This window comes from Xiphophorus maculatus, chromosome 24 (assembly GCF_002775205.1).
Source record: "Xiphophorus maculatus strain JP 163 A chromosome 24, X_maculatus-5.0-male, whole genome shotgun sequence".
NCBI classification, from domain to species: domain Eukaryota; kingdom Metazoa; phylum Chordata; class Actinopteri; order Cyprinodontiformes; family Poeciliidae; genus Xiphophorus; species Xiphophorus maculatus.
This window is the reverse complement of record NC_036466.1, coordinates 10625197-10643533: the sequence shown is the minus strand read 5'-3', so window position 1 is coordinate 10643533 and position 18337 is coordinate 10625197. Positions and strand designations below refer to the sequence as shown.

Sequence of the window (18337 nt, the reverse complement as noted above, 5' to 3'; positions counted from 1 at the left end):
AGTGAGCTAACATCTCTGTCTTAATGCTGCGCTCCTACTTGTTTGAATTGGTGATGTTTTTATTTATATTTTCTTACAGTTGCTTTACTGTTGTTTGCTTTTATTTTTGTACAACACTTTGGTCAGCTGCAATATTGTACTTCATGAGTTTAGAATAAAGTGGTATGGATCTACCATGACAGCAGCATCTAAAGCTGATCTGTTTGTGTGGAGCAATAATGAACTTTTCAGATTTAATCTAAATAAACTGAGAACTTAATGTAACTTTTACAGTCCATCAGTTCTTGCTGCAGCGACTCTCTCTGGTGTTTTAACCTAAAAACCAGAACTAAAACATTGTAAACTAGTTTCTCTGCTTGTTGAAATCAGCAGGAAGTGAATCACATCACTCCGTCCCTCATCAGTCTGGGGTTCAGCAGAAACTGATGTTTCTCTTGTCTGTGGATCAGAACCGGCTTTAAGCCGTCCACAGATTTCCTCTCTTCCTCCTCACTGAGTTTGATCTTTTTCCAGGTTTTCCTCTTGTTGCTCCTTTCAGCAGGAAGAAACTCTTTGTCTCTCAAAGCTCTGCTGGAAAAATGCATCCAGATCCAGACTGACTCTTACCTGAAAGGTTGCTGTGTTTAGCAATCAGTATCTGCAAAATCGGAATCGATCAGCCAGAAAACTGCAGTCGGTTCAACCCTAAAAATAACAAAACTTTTAAATGGAGCAATAATAATAAAATAAATAATTTCACAAACATTTTAGATCAGTTGTAACAAACTAGTTTCTAACTAAAAGAGTTGCATTAATGTGTCTCTTTATTTTGAAGTTCAATCAGATCAATAGACTAAATATGTTTCAGGCCTCGCTGAGTGTTTGGGGGCTTCATCCCCCTATTGAAGCAGCTGTTTACCCATGATTCCTTGCAGTGGGTCCAGCTGGTACCTCAGCTGGATGCTGTGGTCCCTGAAAGCTGCTTTGTGTCTCTTGAGCTGAGAGGAAATCCTGCTGAGCTGCACACAGAGGCTGACATGTTGCTGAGATCCCAGCTGGACCCGGTTCTGTCTGGAGGAGAGCTGTGGACCCGACCTGAGCTGCTGCTCCCTCAGAACTTTCTGCTCACTGACTCCCTCCATACAGAGCTACAATAGAGTCATGATGCGTTCAGGTCCACTGGGAGCTAAATAAGTTCACTAGTTCATAGGAAATGTTCACTCATTCATTCAAATGATTCACTCTGATCCTCTGAACACATGATGGGAACCAGCTTTCTGCTTCACAGGACAGTTACTGGAACCGGATCACTGGACTGACTGGTTCTGGTTTCTGTCTCCAAAAGGCCAGAAGATGAAAGATCAGGACAGAGCAGAACCTCCAGGATCCATCAGTCCATCTATGAGGAGTGACTGGTCCAAAGAAAACAATCCAGAGTTCAGTAATGAACCTGAACCATCAGACAGAAAGTAAGAAACCATTTTCTAACTGATTCATGTGAATCTATAGAGATATAAAATAAAAGATATTAACTGGTTGATCTTCAGTGTTTTAATAAACAGTAACTTAATTTTCTGAGATATTAATTTAAAGTTAGTCATGAAGGATGTTGGTCAGTAAATCAGAGTTTGAATGAAAGTCTGAATGAATCAATGATGAAAATGTTGCATGAAAACAAAAACAACCAACAATGTGAGGAGCAACGACTCAGATTGTCTCTAAACCCAGTGAAGCACTGGAGCTTCCAGACTGGGAACACTGGTATCAGTCATGATACCAGATATGATACAATGAAGAACTTCACACCAGAGATCATCAATGATCTCAGGTTCTGTTCTGACCCAGTTCTGGTCTCTAGTTTGTGGTGGACCTTCATGAACATGTTCAGCTCCAGCCTGTTGATAGTGAAATATTTCACTGATGAAGAAATGTCTTTACAGGAGCTGTGAGTGTGAAGAAAGACCCAGAACAGGAGCTGAACGGCCGACAGCCAATCAGAGCAGCTGTTCTCCAGGTGAGACTGAACTCCTCCAATCAGAGCCTCCTGTCGTCTCTGTTGGACCAGATCCACGTCTTTAGTTGAGATTTGGAAATTTAAGGTTTAAAAGTCTTTTAGTGATCAATTATTTCAGCTGGTGTAACTGGAACTTATGTGCTGGTGATGATAAAGAAAGGAGAAAAAAAATGATGAAAATGTTTGTTAATCAGTCAATATTTTCATCACAATATTCACCAATAATATTGAGAGTTAACAGCTCCTTGATGACCTCCTATCAGATCGCGTCTTTAAACATTCAGAGATAGAAGGTAAACTTGAGAAGAACCAAACCAGAGCAGACAAGGACTGCAACAAAATAGATGCTGTGATGAAGAAGAACAGAGAGCCTGCAGATTGATGGTCAAACATCTTCAGCACATGGATGAATTGAAGGTTTCAATTAATTTCCGTTTTTGGGATTGCTTTTTCTTATATTGTGCCTCCATATCTGGCTTGTCTTTATTTATTATCGTAGCTGCTTCAGGTTTGCTTTTGTTACATTGTGCAGCCGTGTTTCCTGGCCTATTCGCTCGTCGGTTTACGGGTCAAGAGTGGCGATTTCAGCTCGACCTGACCGAGTCCTGTGAGCGTGAGATGCTGGGTGTCTGGGGTCACTCTGGAGGCCATATGTGCAGCAGCCTCTTGGTCATCCCCAAATACCTTTGCTGGGTTTTACAGGGTTAACTGGGCCACCTTTCACCTGGGATCCTATCCCAGCGCTCATCATCATCCCAGTGAGGTGGGCATGTTTTCGGGGTTGTTTCTTTTCTGTGTGTGATTTCTCAGGACTCTGTCGGTAATCGTCATCCAGTGCTTTAATCACCGCCTCTGGCGGTCAGTAGGGATGAAATAGAACAAAAGTTTTGACTGTAACTACGGTTCTAAGAATCCCGGATGACCGCCAGAGCGCTCGGTCCCTCAGAATCATCGTGTTTCACGAGAAGATTAAGGGACTGAGCTGTCATTGTCACGTGACTATATAGACTTACTGGTGTCACCGGGGGTCACATGTGACCATGTTGGTATAAGATTCTCGACCTGTGCAAGAGAGATCATTCAGTGCTTTAAGCTCCGCCTCTGGTGGTCATCTGGGTTTCATCGAACCGTAGTTACAGTCGTGACTTTTGTTATTCTTACCATGCAGAGTTTTTATAAAATTTGGGCTTTTTATTTATTGATTTACTTTTTTCTCATCCATTAAAGCTGATGCACAAATTGTTTCTGAGAATATCAAAAAATTATTGTTTTCCTTATGTTCAGCTGAAGTGTCTCCTCTCCTGTCTTTGTCTCTTTCTTCAGATTTTGATATTCGGTGTCAGAGTGACCATAAAGCGTCTCTGAAGAAGAAGTTCCAGAGTCTCTCTGAAGGCGTCGCTGAACCTGGAAATCAAACCGTTCTGAACCAGATCTACACAGAGCTCCACATCACAGAGGGATTAACTAGAGAGGTCAACCAGGAACATGAGGTCAGACACATTGAAACAGCATCCAGGAAACAAGAAACAATCAGAAGAGAAGACATCTTTAAAGTCCCACCTGGAAGAGATGAACCAATCAGAACAGTGATGACCATGGGAGTGGCTGGCATTGGGAAAACACTGTTAACACAGAAGTTCACTCTGGACTGGGCTGAAGGCAAAACCAACCAGAACATTGATTTCATATTTCCATTCACTTTCAGAGAGCTGAATATGTTGAAAGAAGAAAAGTTCAGCTTATTAGGACTGATTCATAAATTATTTTCTAAAACCAAAGAAATCAGCAGCTTTGAAACGTTCCAGGTTCTGTTCATCTTTGATGGTCTGGATGAAAGTCGATTTACTCTGAATTTCAAGAACAATCTGATCCTGACTGATGTTACAGAGTCCAGCTCAGTGGATGTTCTGGTGACAAACCTCATCAGGAGGAAACTGCTTCCCTCTGCTCTCCTCTGGATAACCACACGACCTGCAGCAGCCAATCAGATCCCAGCAACGTTTGTTGACATGGTGACAGAGGTCAGAGGGTTCACTGACCCCCAGAAGGAGGAATACTTCAGGAAGAGATTCAGAGATGATGAAGAGAAGGCCAGCAGGATCATCTCCCACATCCAGAAATCAAAAAGTCTCCACATCATGTGTCACATCCCAGTTTTCTGCTGGATCACTGCTAAAGTTCTGGAGGATGTGATGAAGACCAGAGAGGGAGAAAAACTGCCAAAGACTCTGACTGAGATGTACATAGCATTCCTGGAGGTTAACTTCGCAATCAAGAAGGAAAAGTATGATGGAGGAAAAAAGACAAGATCAATCTGGAGTCCAGAGAACAAGAAGCTGATTGAGTCTCTAGGAAAACTGGCTTTTGAGCAGCTGCTGGAGGGAAACCTGATCTTCTATGACGAAGAGCTCAAAAAGTGCGACATCAACATCAAAGATGCTGCGTTGTTCTCAGGAGTGTTCACTGAAATGTTTAAAAGAGAGAGAGGGACGTGCGACATCTCTGTCTACTCCTTTGTTCATCTGAGCATCCAGGAGTTTCTGGCTGCAGTCTACATGCTCCACTGTTTCACCAGCAGGAAGTCAGAGGTGATCAAGACGTTTCTGGGAGAAAAATACAGAAAAACATCTCTAGATGAGTTCATGAAGAAAGTCATGGAGAAATCCCTCAGCAGTGAAAATGGCCACCTGGACCTGTTTGTCCGCTTCCTTCATGGTCTCACTGTGGAGTCCAACCAGAGACTCTTAGAAGATCTGCTGGGTCAGACAGAGAACAGTCCAGAAACCATCCAGAGAATCATCACCAACCTGAAGGAGATGAACACTGATGATATCTCTCCTGACAGAAGCATCAACATCTTCTACTGTCTGGTGGAGATGAACGACGTCTCATTTTATCAGGAGATCCAACGGCTGCTGGATTCAGGGAAGCAGCTCTCAGAGACTGACTGTTCAGCTCTGGCCTTCATGCTGCAGATGTCAGAGGTTCTGGGTGAGTTGGACCTGGAGAAGTACAACACATCAGATGATGGACGACGGAGACTGGTTCCAGCTGTGAGGAACTGCAGAAAGGCTCGGTGAGTCCAGATGTTTTCATTGTGTGAATGCTGATTCAGCTCTATTGTCCTCCTGTTTCTTCTTCTTCTTCAAGTTGCTTCTGGATGTTTTTGGTCTTTAACTTCTTCCTTCATCCTCTGGACTATTTCAGCCATTCAACCATCTAAACATTCAGCTCATCCAGGACAGCTGCAGCTTCTGGTTTTAGACATTTTGATCATTTTAAAAATATTTATCTTTTTATCAGTTTTCATGTTTAAATGAATAGAAAACCCTGAACTCTAGAAAAAAATCTATTTTGTCTGAAAGATCCAATCAGCCAGAGAGACTTTTACACTTTAAACTCCTCTTCACTCATTGAGCCGCTACTCCTTTTAGGATCTTTGTCTTTTTTTATATAAAATCACTGTTTAGGTTTGATGGACACTTTAAAATAACCCCAATAATTGCTGCTGTTGTCATGGAAACCAGTTAGAAACTTAGTGGACCAACTTTTCCTCCTCCCACTAGTTTCCTCTGAGTTTGTAAATGAGAGCAAAATGTGGTGATTGTTGTCTGGCTCCAGAAAAAGTCCTAGTTTCTGTCAGATCCTCCCAAAGCTCTGAGAACTCTGCTTCCAGAGCTGGAACCATTTTCCTCATCAACTCTTCATCTGCAGCTTTTGTTGAAGCTGTTAGCCATGAAGACCTGGAGAGACATGAGCTTCAACTCTTTAGACATCCCAGCCTCTTCTAGTTACTGGAGAACTTTCACTGCTTCACCATGAAAAATGCTGCTGGACCCAAACGCTCTGTTTTGGTCTTCAGCTCTTTAAGAGTTTAGCAACAATTTCTTCTAACATCCAAACCTTTGTTCCTCTGAGCCACACGGTCTAGTCCAAGTCCGAGCTGTGAGCAGTTCCTCCTCCTCTCCATCATCTCCAGTAGTTTCCTTCATCAGCTCAGTCAGCCTCTTCATCAGCTGCTTCAGCTCCTTTGAGGCTCTGATGCTGCAGCTCCATCAGATGCTGCAGAGAAAACTGAACTTTCCTTCACAGATGATAGAAGATCTTCAACATCTGACTGCAGCTGAAGGTCTGAGGACATGAAGCCTGGACCAGAACCAGAACCAGAACCTGGACTTTAACCAGGAACTGCACAGATTCTCTGTGGGGTCAAACTCAGTAAATTGAAGATCAGATGTTGATCAGATGATGACATCACTGTTATCATATTTTAGTCTGTTTATGATCCAGATTGATTTCATTAGAACTGAATTTTTTTCTTCTCTAATCACAGACTTGGTGGCTGTTCGCTCCTAAAGGCTGAATGTGAAGTTTTGGCCTCGGCTCTGAAGTCCAACCCAGATCTGACTGAACTGGAAATAAATCAGATCTACATAGATGAAGGTGGAGACTCTGATCTGAAGCCTCTGGTTGAGATCCTGGAGAGTTCAGTCAGTAAAGTGAAGAATCTGAGGTTTGTTTTCTTTATTTATACAATAAAATCATTCATTTATACTTTAAACATTAGTTTAATTAATGCTTTTATTCTAATATATTTTATTTCATAACAACCTGTTTAAATGTCAGAATAAAATCTCTAAAACTTTTTACTTTATATATTATTTTTTTTCTTATATCAGACTTTGAGATTATTGAACTTTGTTTTTCAGTTTTTTACTTTAAAATGTTTTTTATTGATGAACAAAATGAGTAAAATAATTCAAATGATGTAAATTAATGATGGAGATGTTTCAGTTTGGTTTGGTAAAGATTCAGATTGTTTTATTTCTCATTTCTGATTCTCATCTTTACATCCAGAATGAAATGTTGTTCCTCCAGAGTCGAGCCACAAACACTGACAAGTTCAAATCATCATTAATGACCAAATCTAAGAAATGACTGATTGTAGAAAAGCAAATCTAGATGAAATGAATGAAAGTGAGGTTTGCAGCAGCAGCAGGTTCCTCAGCTTTGTCCTGAAGCTGTGGTTCTGTTGGGCCGGGTCAGAGAGGAACCGTCCTCTTCAGTCTGACAGCTGTCAGTCGGTTGGAGCCTCGTCTCTGTGATGATGCTTCATCAGGTCACGTCTCCTTAGGAAATAATGGCCTCCATTGGCTTTCAGCAGCTTTAATAAGAACCCAAGGCCATTAATGAAGAAACTGAGTGGTTCTGATCCAGTTACCAAGTCGGGTCTCCAGCTGATGATCAGGAACCAGCAGAAATAGCTCAACTCATCCAGGCTGATAGAAAACTTTGAGTTTATTTATTGATCAAATGTTCTGGTTCTGCTGGTTTGGACTCTTTAAACCAGTTTGACTGGATCAGATGTTAGAATCAGTTCATCATGTTTCTTTTACATTCAGGGAAATTAATTTTCTACATTTTTATTATTTATTTGTTCATGTTTCAGTTTTAACCTGCATCCTGTTGGCTTCAGCTCACATCTTTTATTCTTTATTCAGATTGTTTGACTGCAGTTTGTCAGAGACCAGCTGGACTTCTCTGTTCTCAGCTCTGAAGTCCAAACCGACCCATCTGACAGAACTGGAGCTGAGCTGGAGCAACCTGGAAGGTTCTGGAGTGAAGGAGCTCTGTGGTTTTCTACAGACTGAAGGCTGCAGACTGAAGAAATTGAGGTATGTAATTATATAATTATTGATATTTCTGTGAATAATTATATATAATTGATCATAAATCAAATTAATTTCTTCTGTTCTAATAAATATTTTCTGAGTTTGTTCCTGGACTTGGATCCAGAGTTTAATTTAGTCCCTCTGTGTAACTGAGTTGGACCTGCTGATCTGAGGTCAGAACAGGACAGCATTCGGACCCCCAGTGTGTAGAAATCCCCCTCATGTGAAGCAGGTCAAAGGTCATTCAACCCAGTCTAGAAAAGTGAATTCCTGGAATCTGACAGGAACTAATCAATAATCAATGATTGATGCTTCAACACTTTGATCAGAACCTGGAATGATTTTACTGACTAAAATCCTCCAACACAACATGACCCAGTACCAGGTTCTGGTTCTGGTTCTGAAGTCAGCAGGTCTTTATTGAAGCAGCAGCTTGTTGGCATTAATATTGATGAGAATCTTTAACTGGTTCTGTTGGACTGGTTAACCTGCATCCTGTTGGCTTCAGCTCACATCTTTTATTCTTTATTCAGATTGTGGACCTGCAGTTTGTCAAAGATCAGCTGTGATTATTTGGCCTCAACTCTGAAGTCCAACCCGACCCGTCTGACAAGACTGGACCTGAGTGGAAACGACCTGAAGGATTCAGATGTTCAGCAGCTGAAGAATCTTGTAAAGACTTTAATGTAAGTAAATGTTTGTAGTGAGTCCAGCTGCTGTCAGCATATTGAACTAAACCCAGTTAGCATCAAAGCAAAGATCCAGTGTTCCCAGTAAAGCTGCAGCTTCTCAGTGGGAGGAGAATGGTTCAGGCTTCCTGATTGGACACAGAGACAGCAATCAGCCAATCAGAGGAGCAGCAGCTTGCTGTGTTCCTGTGTTTGTGTTGGTGTGAAGATGAGCGTTGTTGCTGTGTCCATGTCTCCAGGAAGTCCAGCTGGACTCCAGCGTCCAGCCGTCCAACATGTCTAGAGACAGTGGTCCTCATCCATCAAACTGTGGCAGCAGCAAATCTGATCTCAGATCTGTTTGTTCTCTCAGTTCAACAGGAAACAACTGATCAGGTTCATCTTGGTCACAGCTCTGAGATCAGTCTGACTGCAGCCTGGAAACCATCTAGTGGATGTGCTGCGTCACTGACTGCTGCTGGAGAGAGGCTGGAAACACTCACTGATCTGCTCTCTCCTTCCTTCTTCTCTCTGCAGGTTGTACTGATCTCTGTGAAGTAGAAAATGGTCTCAGTGTCCTGCTGATCCTCAGAGGTTGAAGCTGCAGCAGTTTGAGTCTAAAGAGACTCTGACTGGATCATGATGATGACCTCTGACCTCCAACGTTTTCCTCCCGTTTATTTTCTCATGTCTGTCATTTAGTCTCTGATATTGTTTGTCTCTTTGGATCAATAAAGATCCAATTCAAACTGGGCTCCATTTAGAGGCTTCATGGAGTTTTGATCTGAATTGGATTCAACTGGAAAGTTGATCTTTTTTCTCTCTGATTCATTTTCATCCTGGAACCAGAAATGGTCTGAGAATGGAAACATGGGAATCATTTTCAGTTCAGCTTTGAAGCCATGAAAGACACTTCAAACCTCTTTTCTCTGCTGCTTCTTCCTTCTGCTGACATGAAAATGTTCCTCAAAGCTCCACAGATAAAAAGATGCTTTACTGGAAACTGCAGAGAAACTTCAGCTTCCATCAGAGAAACCAGTTTAACCAGTTTAGAACTGGATGTCCTACAGAAACTCTGATCTTAGAGCAGTTTTCAGGAACATGTGGAACCTGGAAAAAAAAAGATTTTATATATTTTATGTTCATTGTAAAAACTAAATCTTGAAGTTTTACGTCATCATTGATTCTCAGCTTTAATTTCTCTCAGTTTGTTTTGGTTTTTACTTTTTTAACTCCATATTTCATGTTTTGAGTTTTCTAGAGAACTTCAGGCTCTTTACTGTGATTTTACTGATTTATTCAAACCTCAGAGAATCACTGGGATAATGTGCTGATTGGTTCATGTTTGATTTTCATCATTCTTCTAATGCAATGTGGGTTGCTGGATGTTTAACGACCAAATAAAGTTTTTAAAAAATCTTTGTGTATTTTTTATGCAGCTGACTGTTGTCAAGAAAATCCGAGCTCATCCCACTTCCCCATGCTGGAGATTTAAGTTTAACAGTAATAATAAATAAAGTTATCTTTAAAATGAATCACTCAAGTGACATCAAGGCCCAGCAGTAGACTTAGGTGTCAATAAAATAAATCTGGTTGTGTGTGTTGTTTTTGTCTCATGCAAACTTTGCTTTAATTCTACTTTTTTCTATCTAATCATAAGAAATCATAGTCAGTCAGAGAGTCATTAAACAGGAAAAGCAGGTTTCCTGGAAAAAGAGGAAGTAAGTTTCCAGCCTGCAGATTTATAAAAATAGCTGAGACTATTCCTTATTTTGAAGCATGAAAGTTTAAAGAATTAAATCTAAACATTTTGAGTAATTTCATAAGATTTAAAGTAAAATACTTATATTAATATTGGTTTGCTTGTAATAATACTTACACTTATATTTGTGAGAACACTTACAAGAAAAATAAGTAACTGTAACTTTGGTATTAAATAATTAGAATCAGGGATTATTCTTGGTTTCTTTTCAGAAAAACATCTGTAATAACTCACATTAAGATTATAATAAGTATAATTAATAAGTTATGGTTATAAAATTATAAATGAATGCTAAATCAGAGAAGCTAAAGAAAATAAATGTGATATAAATGTGATTTTGACATTAAACTTGAAATGGTGTAAAAGGTGTAAATGCAATTAAACATCACTGATATGTTGGAGGTAGATGGTAGGTGAAAGGTGAAACGTTTCAGAGAAAATGTCGTGCAGGCAACGGACACAGGAGGTTGAGCAACCCTGAGACATTAGCACAGACATTAGGACATAATGTCTGTAAGACAGTGATGGATATGAGATCATCTGTCTGAGCAGTCAGCCAATGAAACCCTATATAAGGTGGGTGCAAAAGAGGAACCTTTGGTTGGATCCTCCGGGCAGCTTCGAGCCAAGATCGAGATGGACAAAGAACTCTGCAGCTGAAGAAGAGCCGGGGCCACAGAGCCGAAGACTGTCCTGCCATGAGGACCAACCCGTCTGGCCCACAACCTGTGGCTTCAAATCGCACTTCTCTCATCGGCTGGGTTCAGACCCCAAAGACAAAGAACAAAGGCAAAGAAGAAGAACTGGTGCCTTCCTTCCTGCAAGTTCTATGTGACCTCACCATCCATGCGGAGAAGAAGCTCATCAGACCAACAGAGATCCCTGCCTTCGCCGATCAACATCTTCCTCCTGCTGCAACACCTTCTTCATCATCAGGCCAGGTCTGGGGTTCGAAACGTCAAACTCCGTCCGTCTCTCTCAAAGGTTCCCTTTTTTAGTTTTCAGTATCAGCAGTAGGGAAAGATAGACTAGATGATTGATTTTACTTATTTGATTATTTCTGCTACTGAATTAAGCTGTACTGACCCTTGCAAAAATGCTTTACTAATAAAATATTTAGCATAAAGAAAATCTAAAAGATGTTGTGGACATTCAGTTAATGAGTCACCTTAAAGTTCTTTGATGGTTGTAAAATAGCTGTGATGTTTGATTCTGGAGAGGAAAAAGTTTAAAATGTTTTTAGGTTGCTGGTAGCCCAAATTTAAAACGTCATCCTTGGGACTCGCCCGAGTCACTAAAACCTACCTGGTTCAATAACAAATGCAAGTTGTAAAATAGAGAAGGAGCGACCGTTAACAGGTGTGCTCTGTGAAACTAGTTGGCTGTAGGCTGATCAGTCTGGCTAATTCACAGGGGGAAGAAGGGTGGGACACCTGGATGTAGGCCGTTAAAAACCAGGCGAATCGTTTCTCGAAACCAGCTTAAACAGAGTTTACTTCAGTTCTGGACAGGGTAAATCCCAGCAGATTTAGGAAACTCAATTAACCCGTTAGAAGGAGAGCTGGTAGCACATCTCCCCTCTCAGAAGAGGAAGTAGAGAGTGAGAGAGTAGAGAAAGGAGGGGGGGGTGTTGCACAACAACACTGTGTACACATATAATAACTAAACCTTCATTTTAATCCTCCATGCCATTTTTGCTGTATTATAAGTTTTCACATTTAGTTTCACAGCTTAAATTAGTAAAAGCAGAAACATCTCAAGTTGATTTCAGCTTTAAGCTACTAATTTAGCCAGCAGTTTATTTTTGCAGTATTCAGACTGAAGATGTTTTTTTAATAAAACAGATGAGAATCAATCTTTTCAATCAAAACTCGATTAATTAAATCCGCTATTGAATTAGAATAATAACTTGTATAAAACTGCCATTTCTGTCTGGTTAATGGTGCAGCAGATCCTGCAGGGGGCGCTCTGGGGCCTCAGTGTTCAGGTCGGTTATAGTCTCATCTCCCAGACTCCTGAATCTTCTGGTTCCTTCCTGAAATGATTTCCTGCAATAAAATGTTGGTTGGAAATGAGCAGAAAACTGAGAAAAACCTGAAAAAGTTCAAATCTGACCTAAAGTTTTACAGCTCAACTCATACAAAGGAAAACATGAAAATAAAGGTGTTTATTGTCACCTGGAAGGAGGCGGAGCCTCAGCTGGGTCAGGGGGCGGAGCCTCAGGTGTGTCAGCTCTAGTCAGGTTTGGATCAGAACCGGTTCAGACTCCATGCAGCAGCAGAGCAGAGTCTGTATATTTTTGTTATTTAATAAATTATCTTAAGAAAACGAAATTGATAGAAAGGATATAAGGTTCCTTTTATTTTTCTTTTTTTGGGGGTTTGGGGGAAAATATATGTAGCATCCCGATCCACACTCCATTCCAGTTCATGGCGGTAATGCACATCAATAAGTTGCTTGCCAACCGCCAAAAAAGAAGAAGAAGAAGAAGAGCAGCGTCTGGATCAGGTGAGTGTTCACTTCTTGTTTTGCTGATGTTTTATTTACAATGTTTCAATGTGAAATTAATCCACAGCATAAACAACTAAGCAGGTGTAAGTGAACCAGGGTGTGATATTATTTAAAACAATGTGGTTGCAAGGAAGGAAATTTGGTAAGACTTTATTTGAAGGGGTGCAAGAAAAAAGAACATAGGATTCTTTATAAATGTTGAATTAGGTTTGAATTAGGTCCGCTGTATTTTATATTTCTGTTTTTTTGTCAATGTTTTTGTAGCGATCTGGACAGGTAATGTCCTGTTCTGCAGTGCCGGGGGGCCAGACGGGTGTAAAGATAATTTTCTGGACCCGGACTCAGACCTCAGAGACGCAGAGTGATGGATCCTCTGGGGAGTCAGAGGCAGGAGGCTGAAATGAAGTGAGCTCTGCTACGTGAGCGCTGAGGATTAGAACAAGCAGAAACTATTATTAGTGGTTTATTGTGTTGCTGAGCAGAAACTTGGTGCAGCTTTGGCTATTTTATAAAAGTCTTTATAGATAAAACTGAATCTGGTCAACTTGAAAATCTTTATTAATTTAATGAAATAGTCATGGAAAAAAAATCTTCAAATGTTTAAACATAAATAATCTTTAAACTGAAATGTGAACTGGTTGTTATTTTCCATTTATTTCCTGGTAGTGATGATCAGACAGGATTCTTCTCATTAGCAACACACCTCTGCTGTGAGAGGGGGCGGAGCCTCAGGTGGGTCCGGTTCAAGTTCTGGAGAATCGGGTCCAGTTCGTTCCGACTCGGTTTGTGTGAACAGAAGGAGAAGCAAAGATCTGATCAGGTGAGTTTTAACTCCACATTCTTCTGGTTTCCAGTCCTGACTGGGTTTTCTCTCTTTGAGCTGCTGGACAGAACCAGAACCAGAACTGGTTCTGATTCTGGTTCTGGTTCTGGTTATGATGCAGAGCTGCAGCACCTGGTTTCAATCAGGAACTCTGATTTTCTCTGAGTTTTCATCTGTAACCCAGACAACAAGCTGAGTTTGCTCCCAGTTTCATAGTGGAGTCAAACTGGTACCAGTAGGTTCTGAGTGTTTGTGGCCCGGCTGAGATATCTGGGTTCCTGATTGGTGGATGGAAAATATTTCAATATGAAGTCAATAATTTATTGATCAGAGAGGATTTCTCTGGGCTTTTATCAGTAGAAAATCCAGATTGAATCAGACATTTTGGATCAAATGCGTTACTTTATGGACTTTCTTTAATATGGAAAACTTGACCTCTTTCTGACCATCGCTCCATTTCTGAGTCTTTCTGGTTTTAAATGTTTGCTCATTAGAAAATCATAAAATTGTTGGTTCAATCACAGCAATAATTTCCACAGCTGTTTGCCAACTTGCTAGGAAAGTTGTTTTATGTATTTTATATTTGAGTCACTGAATACAATCACGGACATTTCAAACATCCATGTTTTTCCTTTACTCTGATTTTGTTTTAATGAGGAAAATCAAAGTCCCTGGTGAATTAATGAATGAAACGTATTCATACCCCTTTAAATTTCTCACTCTGTTTGATTGCAGCCATTTGCTAATCTCAGAAAAGTTCATATTATTTCTCATTAATGTATACTCAGCATCCCCTCTTGACAGAAAACATACAGAATTGTAGAAAGCTTTGTAAATTTATTAAAAAAAGAAAAACTGAAACATCACATGGTCATAAGTATTCAGACCTTTTGCTCAGTAGAAACCCCTTTTTAGCTTGTACAGCCATGAGTCTTCTTGGAAATGATGCAACTAGTTTTTCACAGCTGGATTTGGGGATCCTCTGCCATTCCTCCTTCAGAACCTCTCCAGTTCCATCGGGTCGGATGGTGAATGTTGGTCATAGAGTTGGATGCAGGCCTGCATAACAAATCACATTTTATTTTAAATATATTTACATTTTTCAAGAGTACATTGCCAATATACTATTACAGAATTGTACAAATTGTCAATACATTCAAAATTTGCAGACAACATGCTTATGAAAATTAGTACAATGAAACAATAGGTACACTTTAGAGGAAATGTGAGAAATATTTAACCAAGGACAGAGTATTGTTTTAATTTAATATCACAGTATTCCAGTATTATTGCAAACATTCTGACATTTCTCCTTCCTAAGAACAGTGAGGATCAACGGCAGAACATTCCCATTCACTGCACTTTACAGAAACCTACAAAAAAGAACATTTGTATTTTAAAGAGTACAGAAAAATGGCAAAGAAAAAAGTCTGACTTACAATTTTAAGACGTAGCGGACTCGCTATGCATGTGACATCATCAGAACTGATGATGATTGGGACCGGATGCCTGGGCTGGGAAAACATTTCTAGGTTACTTCTTTACCTGTTTATGTTAGAAGTAGAAAAAATAGTCAGCAATATGATAGAATCAGTTGATGTTGAGGCATCAACTATGAAGCTGTTTTCAGTGAGGTCTTAAGGGAGACAATCTACCATCAAATCTTTCCATCCATGATCTGAACACGTTGATCCCTGCAGGGTGGTGAGGGGGGCCGGTGGGGCCCAGCTCCAGCTGTCACCAGACGAGAGGCGGGGTTCACCCTGGACAGGTCACCAGTCCATCGCAGGCACTGAAAGCTAACAATGAATAAAACGTATGAAAGAGAAATGATAAATTAACAAGGAGAATAAATGATGTCCAATTATTTTAAAATCAAATCATGTTTATTAATTGCAGTGATTTATAATTGCTGACGTCAGAGACTCAGAACCTGGTTTTAGAGGAAGAATTGAGCTGAATCAGGAGAACTGAAGTATATTTTGAGGTTGTCAGTAACATTCCTCTGTGGGATCCAAAAGTCAAGATTCTGAGAGTAGCGTTGTTGTCTTGTAATAGGAAGGGCGTAGGTTCGATTCCATCTTCCTCTTGCCACATGTCAACGTGGTTTGGCACCACTGTTTGTATATGTTGGACCTCCCAGCTGTGGTGTTTATCTGTATATGGCAGCCTGAGTCTGTTGAATGTGTAGGTCACTCATAGCACAAAGGCTTCAGCCTGGATGTATTATTGAGTTTTAAATAAATAACAAGTTTTCAGACTCTACACTGGTTTCCAAAATATAAACTCTCCAGCTTTTATTTAGCAGCTGAACCAAAATCTGCAAAATAAAAATCCAACTGTTTTGTCAGTTGATCCGAATCTCCGACCGCAGAGTGTCCTTGCTTTAAATTTACTTAAATGGATCCATGATTAGCTGTAACAAAAGATATTTGAGAAATATATATTTTAGAGGTAAAAACAATACAGTAGGGTTTTTTTTGAATAAATGTTAATAAAATATTGTCACATGGAGGCCAGATTTGCTCCATTAGGGCTGCAAAAATCCTTAAGAGGGCCACAAACGGCCCCCGGGCCACACCTTGGACACCCCTGCTATTAGCATTTCATGCTATGAGCTCAAAATCCAGGCGACAGAGGCGCTTTTCCACATTAGCTGCCCTTCAATTCACAAAATAATTACACAATTTCCAAACTAAATGTTCTTAATGGAAACACTGTGATTTAAAAAAGAAAGTTTTGCTGTTGGGGGCCGTATTGAATTTAGTTTATTTCTTAGTTTATTTGATTTGGTCTCAACAAATGGGTGGCAGAGCGCATCGTCTCGGTACGTAGCTGGTACATGTTTCTGTGTGTGACGAACGAAGGTGTCAAATCACAAAAGCCATAAAAGGCTGGGCAAGGTCAGAGTTCATCTGTTAAACTGGATGAAAATCAAGACAAGCTGGAGTTTAGACATTTTGAGCGTCTTTGTTCCTGCCACTTTACACCTGTCTTTTATTTCACTACACTAAACGCTGCTGCGGTACAAAGACCGGACAGAAATTGTGAGAAAATCCTCTGAATACCTTCAGAAAACCTGGAGAGCTATTGATCAAATCTAATGTAGAATACAATAAAACCTGCTGCCATTAGAAGGAAAGTTGGGAGAGCTTTAAAACTTCTGTAAAGTAAAATAAAAACCACTTAGAGGAGAACAGCAGCCAAACCAGAGTGCTGTCATTATGTAATGTATCAGAAAAAACATTAATCTGCCAATAAATAAAAAAAAACATCATTAATGTTTATGCATCTTTATTTTGCCTAGCTTTATAAGAAATTAATTAATGGAAGCTTAAAGGTTGATGACTTATGGATTATAAAAAATACTTATTTTGGGTAATTAATAATGAGAGGAAAGACGGTTAGTTTTAATTTAAACTAATTTAGTCTCTGGTAAAAAGCCAAAATGATGATGTCATTGCTTTTGAAGCATCTGATTGGTTAATTCACAGCATCTGAATTAGTTGGAGGCAGATTAGTTCCATTATGTTTGTGCAACTATAATAAACTTTATCAAAAGTTCTTGTTAAGATGCTGCTGTGCTAAAATGGGGCTGAAAGGCCACTCAGTCATTACTCTAAAAGCAACATAAGGCCAGATTACAGTTTATTTTGGTGGCTTTAATCGACTAAAGTACATTTTCTCTGTCTTGGTCTTATGGGAAGTTGTGAGGAAATGTAATAAAATGCTTATAAACTCACCCAGTTACACCAGTTTGGTCAGGAGTGAGGAACTGGTGGAAGGAAATTCAAATTATTTGAACCAAGTTTGATATTTTTAAAGGGCAGTATTATTTAAAAGTGACTTTTTGTTATAGTGCTATTCCTTCATCAAAAACACACCTTGATTCTTTCATGCACGTTTGAGAAATTATTTAATCTCCACGGCAACCATTCAGCTGTCCAAAAACGTCTGGGTGGACGTAGCCCCGCCTCCGAGATGCAGCTCCTCCCACACTCAGCTCCTTCAGACTAGCCAGCAGCAGTTAGCAAACATTTGGTGAATCTGCTGAGCTGCTTCTCAGTTCAACGTTGGTAAAAACTGTTAAAGGGTTAATAGAGGAACCATGTTGTGATGACTTCCTGAAGGCGGAGTTTGAGAAAGAGCGGGAGTTTTTAAAGAGACAGAGACCCAATTTCAAGGTGTTAAATGACTAAGTCCAAGTATGTAAGTTATATTTGATATATTTTGCATTTTTTATAACTGATGCTAACATTATGTGCCTGTAAAAGACATAATTCTGCTCCTTTCAAGGTGAATCAACCAAAAACTGAGGAAATGAGAAAAAAGAAATAATGTTCCTCAGTGACCTAAAACAGAGAAAGTTTAATCTGATTCATTTCAACCTGAGAAAAATAATATTTATCTCTTTTTTAGTGTAAATATCTTTTCAACCTCCTGAAGTGTTTAGTTGCATAATTCAAAGCAACCTGCCGTAACTCTGCGTTTCTCTCTGCTTCGATGTGTTTCTAGATGTTCTTTGACTCAAGCAGTTCTTTGTATCACAAATGCATCAAAGTTCATCTTGCAACTTAATTATAAGCTCTAGATAATAGTTTCTCTTCAGATTTTCAGCCGGTGTGAATATATACTGATGGTTTCAGCCGATCGTGACTTATCTCATCTCAAGCAGCCATTAAACTCCAATTATTACTAAAAGAAGCACATAATCTGGTTGCTGCTGCTGCTAAACTGCAGAAGCTGCAGATGGTGAAAGGTGAAGCTGAGGTGAAGGCTGCTCTGTTTCTCTCTGTCGTCCCAGAGACACCATCGTTTCTCCTCTTCCTCCTCTTCCTCAGACATCGCTGCAACCGAAGGGGAAACGCAGCAGGAGGCCAGAGGAACATCAACAGTACGAGGGATTAA

General features: G+C 40.0%; 1 protein-coding gene across 4 annotated transcripts in view; it reads left to right on the top strand.

Moving 5' to 3' along the window:
• The window catches only part of LOC111607586 (NLR family CARD domain-containing protein 3-like), a 33898-nt gene extending 24895 nt beyond the window's left edge, over positions 1-9003 (top strand). For 2 of the 4 annotated variants that reach the window (XM_023329365.1, XM_023329367.1), the window contains 7 exons: positions 1325-1448; positions 1920-1993; positions 3317-5069; positions 6327-6506; positions 7495-7668; positions 8199-8351; positions 8871-9003. In XM_023329365.1, the coding sequence (XP_023185133.1) occupies positions 1333-1448; positions 1920-1993; positions 3317-5069; positions 6327-6506; positions 7495-7668; positions 8199-8351; positions 8871-8880 (2460 nt within the window). In that variant the 5' untranslated portion in view covers positions 1325-1332 and the 3' untranslated portion in view covers positions 8881-9003. Of the gene's footprint in view, positions 1-1267; positions 1449-1919; positions 1994-3316; positions 5070-6326; positions 6507-7494; positions 7669-8198; positions 8352-8870 lie in introns of all 4 variants that reach the window. The other 2 variants (XM_023329366.1, XM_023329368.1) reach the window with 2 other exon arrangements.
• Positions 9004-18337: the final 9334 nt, after the last annotated feature.